This window comes from Lampetra fluviatilis, unplaced genomic scaffold (assembly GCF_964198595.1).
Source record: "Lampetra fluviatilis unplaced genomic scaffold, kcLamFluv1.1 SCAFFOLD_713, whole genome shotgun sequence".
Taxonomy (NCBI): domain Eukaryota; kingdom Metazoa; phylum Chordata; class Hyperoartia; order Petromyzontiformes; family Petromyzontidae; genus Lampetra; species Lampetra fluviatilis.
The window spans coordinates 32,494-38,922 of record NW_027621259.1 but is presented as its reverse complement, the minus strand read 5'-3'; the positions used below and the strand labels follow the sequence as shown (position 1 = coordinate 38,922).

Genomic DNA, 6,429 nt, shown 5'->3' with positions numbered 1-6,429 from the left:
ACACTCATAGACACTCACTCATAGACACTCACTCATAGACACTCACTCATAGACACTCACTCATAGACACTCACTCATAGACACTCACTCATAGACACTCACTCATAGACACTCACTCATAGACACTCACTCATAGACACTCACTCATAGACACTCACTCATAGACACTCACTCATAGACAAAGACAGTTAGACACACACACACATAGACACACTCACTCATAGACACACTCACTCATAGACACACTCACTCATAGACACACTCACTCATAGACACTCACTCATAGACACTCACTCAGACACTCACTCATAGACACTCACTCATAGACACTCACTCATAGACACTCACTCATAGACACTCACTCATAGACACTCACTCATAGACACTCACTCATAGACACTCACTCATAGACACTCACTCATAGACACTCACTCATAGACACTCACTCATAGACAAAGACAGTTAGACTCATAGACACTCACTCATAGACACTCACTCATAGACACTCACTCATAGACACTCACTCATAGACAAAGACAGTTAGACACACACACACATAGACACTCACTCATAGACACTCACTAATAGACAAAGACAGTTAGACACACAGACACTCACTCATAGACACTCACTCATAGACACTCACTCATAGACACTCACTCATAGACACTCACTCAGACACTCACTCATAGACACTCACTCATAGACAAAGACAGTTAGACACACACACACATAGACACTCACTCATAGACACTCACTCATAGACACTCACTCATAGACACTCACTCATAGACACTCACTCATAGACACTCACTCATAGACAAAGACAGTTAGACACACACACACATAGACACACTCACTCATAGACACACTCACTCATAGACACACTCACTCATAGACACACTCACTCATAGACACTCACTCATAGACACTCACTCATAGACACTCACTCATAGACACTCACTCATAGACACTCACTCATAGACACTCACTCATAGACACTCACTCATAGACACTCACTCATAGACACTCACTCATAGACACTCACTCATAGACAAAGACAGTTAGACACACACACACATAGACACACTCACTCATAGACACACTCACTCATAGACACACTCACTCATAGACACACTCACTCATAGACACTCACTCATAGACACTCACTCAGACACTCACTCATAGACACTCACTCATAGACACTCACTCATAGACACTCACTCATAGACACTCACTCATAGACACTCACTCATAGACACTCACTCATAGACACTCACTCATAGACACTCACTCATAGACACTCACTCATAGACAAAGACAGTTAGACTCATAGACACTCACTCATAGACACTCACTCATAGACACTCACTCATAGACACTCACTCATAGACAAAGACAGTTAGACACACACACACATAGACACTCACTCATAGACACTCACTAATAGACAAAGACAGTTAGACACACAGACACTCACTCATAGACACTCACTCATAGACACTCACTCATAGACACTCACTCATAGACACTCACTCAGACACTCACTCATAGACACTCACTCATAGACAAAGACAGTTAGACACACACACACATAGACACTCACTCATAGACACTCACTCATAGACACTCACTCATAGACACTCACTCATAGACACTCACTCATAGACAAAGACAGTTAGACACACACACACATAGACACTCATAGACACTCACTCATAGACACTCACTCATAGACACCCACTCATAGACACTCACTCATAGACACTCACTCATAGACACTCACTCATAGACACTCACTCAGACACTCACTCATAGACGCTCACTCATAGACGCTCACTCATAGACGCTCACTCATAGACACTCACTCATAGACACTCACTCATAGACACTCACTCATAGACACACACTCATAGACACACACTCATAGACACACACTCATAGACACTCACTCATAGACACTCACTCATAGACACTCACTCATAGACACTCACTCATAGACACTCACTCATAGACACTCACTCATAGACACTCACTCATAGACACTCACTCATAGACACTCACTCATAGACACTCACTCATAGACACTCACTCATAGACACTCACTCATAGACAAAGACAGTTAGACACACACACACATAGACACACTCACTCATAGACACACTCACTCATAGACACACTCACTCATAGACACACTCACTCATAGACACTCACTCATAGACACTCACTCAGACACTCACTCATAGACACTCACTCATAGACACTCACTCATAGACACTCACTCATAGACACTCACTCATAGACACTCACTCATAGACACTCACTCATAGACACTCACTCATAGACACTCACTCATAGACACTCACTCATAGACAAAGACAGTTAGACACACACACAGACACTCATAGACACTCACTCATAGACACTCACTCATAGACACTCACTCATAGACACTCACTCATAGACACTCACTCATAGACACTCATTCATAGACACTCACTCATAGACACTCACTCATAGACACTCACTCATAGACACTCACTCATAGACACTCACTCATAGACACTCACTCATAGACACGCACACATAGACACGCACACATAGACACACTCGCACACATAGACACACTCGCACACATAGACACACTCGCACACATAGACACACTCGCACACATAGACACACTCGCACACATAGACACACTCGCACACATAGACACACTCGCACACATAGACACACTCGCACACATAGACACACTCGTACACATAGACACACTCGCACACATAGACACACTCGCACACATAGACACACTCGCACACATAGACTCAATAGACAGAGACCCGTAGAATTGGGGACACACACATAGACAAGATACATCCTCTCTCTCCACGTGTCTCTCTCTCTGTGTCTCTCTGTCTCTCTGTGTGTCTCTCTCCACGTGTCTCTCTCTCTGTCTCTCTCTCTCTGTGTCTCTCTCTGTCTGTCTCTCTGTCTCTCTCTCTGTCTCTCTAACTATCTCTCTGTGTGTCTCTCTCTGTGTGTGTCTCTGTGTGTCTCTCTCTGTGTGTGTCTCTGTGTGTGTGTGTCTCTGTGTGTCTCTCTCTGTGTGTGTCTCTGTGTGTCTCTCTCTGTGTGTGTCTCTGTGTGTGTCTCTGTGTGTGTCTCTCTGTGTGTCTCTCTGTGTGTGTCTCTCTCTCTCTCTGTGTCTCTGTGTGTCTCTCTGTGTGTCTCTCTCTCTCTCTGTGTCTCTGTGTGTCTCTCTGTGTGTCTCTCTGTGTGTGTCTCTCTCTCTCTCTGTGTCTCTGTGTGTCTCTCTGTGTGTCTCTGTGTGTCTCTCTGTGTCTCTCTGTGTGTGTCTCTGTGTGTGTCTCTCTCTCTGTGTTTCTCTGTGTGTGTGTGTCTCTCTGTGTGTCTCTGTGTGTCTCTCTGTGTGTGTCTCTGTGTGTGTGTCTCTCTGTGTGGTCTCTGTGTGTCTCTCTGTCTCTCTCTCTCTCTCTGTGTCTCTCTGTGTCTCTCTAACACTATCTCTGTCTCTCTCTGTGTCTCTCTAACACTATCTCTGTGTCTCTCTCTGTGTGTGTCTCTCTCTGTGTGTCTCTCTCTGTGTGTGTCTCTCTCTGTGTGTCTCTGTGTCTCTCTCTGTGTCTCTCTAACACTATCTCTGTGTCTCTCTAACACTATCTCCGTGTCTCTCTCCCAGGCCTCATGGAGTGCCTCCCGGAGCGCTGTGCTCCCATCGCGAAGCGCGAGCTGCTCTTCGTGTCTGTGTGTGTCTCTCTCTGTGTGTCTCTCCCTCTGTGTGTCTCTCTCTGTGTCTCTCTAACACTATCTCTGTGTCTCTCTAACACTATCTCCGTGTCTCTCTCCCCAGGCCTCATGGAGTGCCTCCCGGAGCGCTGTGCTCCCATCGCGAAGCGCGAGCTGCTCTTCGTGTCTGTGTGTGTCTCTCTCTGTGTGTCTCTCCCTCTGTGTGTCTCTCTCTGTGTCTCTCTAACACTATCTCTGTGTCTCTCTAACACTATCTCTGTGTCTCTCTCCCCAGGCCTCATGGAGTGCCTCCCGGAGCGCTGTGCTCCCATCGCGAAGCGCGAGCTGCTCTTTGTGTCTGTGTGTGTCTCTCTCTGTGTGTCTCTCTCTGTGTGTCTCTGTGTGTCTCTCTCTGTGTGTCTCTGTGTGTCTCTCTGTGTCTCTCTCTCTGTGTCTCTCTAACACTATCTCTGTGTCTCTCCCCAGGCCTCATGGAGTGCCTCCCGGAGCGCTGTGCTCCCATCGCGAAGCGCGAGCTGCTCTTCGTGTCTGTGTGTGTCTCTCTCTGTGTGTGTCTCTCTCTGTGTGTCTCTGTGTGTCTCTCTCTGTGTGTCTCTGTGTCTCTCTCTGTGTCTCTCTCTGTGTGTGTCTCTCTCTGTGTGTCTCTGTGTGTCTCTCTCTGTGTCTCTCTCTGTGTGTGTCTCTCTCTGTGTGTCTCTGTGTCTCTCTCTCTGTGTGTGTGTGTGTCTCTCTCTGTGTGTCTCTGTGTCTCTCTCTGTGTCTCTCTAACACTATCTCCGTGTCTCTCTCCCCAGGCCTCATGGAGTGCCTCCCGGAGCGCTGTGCTCCCATCGCGAAGCGCGAGCTGCTCTTTGTGTCTGTGTGTGTCTCTCTCTGTGTGTGTCTCTCTCTGTGTGTCTCTGTGTGTGTCTCTCTCTCTCTGTGTCTCTGTGTGTGTCTCTCTAACACTATCTCCGTGTCTCTCTCCCCAGGCCTCATGGAGTGCCTCCCGGAGCGCTGTGCTCCCATCGCGAAGCGCGAGCTGCTCTTCGTGGGGCCCTTCGGAGCCATCGCCTGGCTGTGTGGCGTCTTCTTCATCGATCGACAGCGGACGCAGCATGCCAAGCACACCATGGGGGCAGTCGCCTCCGTCATGAGACAGCGCGGGGTGAGAGACAGAGACACAGAGACACACACAGAGAGACACACAGAGAGAGAGACACACAGAGAGAGAGACACACACAGAGACACACACAGCGGACGCAGCATGCCAAGCACACCATGGGGGCAGTCGCCTCCGTCATGAGAGAGCGCGGGGTGAGAGACAGAGACACACACAGAGAGACACACACAGAGAGACACAGAGAGAGACACACACAGAGAGACACACACAGAGAGACACACAGAGAGAGACACACACAGAGAGACACACAGAGAGACACACACAGAGAGACACACACAGAGAGACACACACAGAGAGACACACACAGAGAGACACACACAGAGAGACACACACAGAGAGACACACAGAGAGACACACAGAGAGAGACACACACAGAGAGACACACACAGAGACACACACAGAGAGAGACACACACAGAGAGACACACAGAGAGAGACACACACAGAGAGACACACACAGAGAGAGAGACACACACAGAGAGACACACAGAGACACACACAGAGAGAGACACACACAGAGACACACACACAGAGAGACACACACAGAGAGACACACACAGAGAGACACACAGAGACACACACACAGAGACACACACACAGAGACACACACACAGAGAGACACACACAGAGACACACACAGAGAGACACACACACAGAGAGACACACACACAGAGACACACAGAGAGAGAGAGAGAGACACACGGAGAGAGACACACACAGAGAGACACACACAGAGAGAGACACACACAGAGAGACACACACAGAGAGAGACACACACAGAGAGACACACACAGAGAGACACACACAGAGAGACACACACAGAGAGACACACACAGAGAGACACACACAGAGAGACACACACAGAGAGACACACAGAGAGAGAGACACACACAGAGAGACACACACACACACACACAGAGAGACACACACAGAGAGACACACAGAGAGAGACACACAGAGACACAGAGAAAGAGAGACGCACACAGAGAGACACACACTGTGTGTCTCTCTCTGTCTGTCTCTCTCTCTCTATGTGTGTCTCTGTCTCTGTGTCTCTCTGTGTCTCTCTGTGTCTATCTGTCTCACTGTGTGTCTCTGTGTGTCTCTATGTGTCTCTCTGTGTGTCTCTCTCTCTGTGTCTCTCTCTCTCTGTCTCTCTCTCTGTCTCTCTCTCTGTCTCTCTCTGTCTCACTGTGTGTCTCTCTGTGTCTGTCTCTCTCTGTGTCTCTCTGTGTGTCTCTGTGTCTCTCTGCTACAGATCAACGTCTGGGTCTTTCCCGAGGGCACTCGCAGCCACGGCGCCCCCATGCTCCCGTTCAAGAAGGGCGCCTTCCACCTGGCTGTGCAAGCACAGGTGGACAACCCCCTCGCGTCCACCCCCCCTCACGTCCACCTTTGTCTTCACGACTCACCACCACCACCACCACTCACTCAGCCACTCACCCACTCACCACTCACTCACTCACTCACCACTCACTCGCCCCCATGCTCCCGTTCAAGAAG

General features: G+C 48.8%; 1 protein-coding gene across 1 annotated transcript; it reads left to right on the top strand.

Annotated features, from left to right (window-relative positions):
* Positions 1-4,740: 4,740 nt before the first annotated feature.
* On the top strand, positions 4,741-6,319 carry LOC144954983 (1-acyl-sn-glycerol-3-phosphate acyltransferase alpha-like; the record flags this gene model as incomplete). Its single annotated transcript, XM_078885345.1, has 2 exons — positions 4,741-4,912; positions 6,185-6,319. Coding segments are annotated over exons 1-2 (306 nt in total), but the record flags the coding sequence as incomplete, so codon positions are not given.
* Positions 6,320-6,429: the final 110 nt, after the last annotated feature.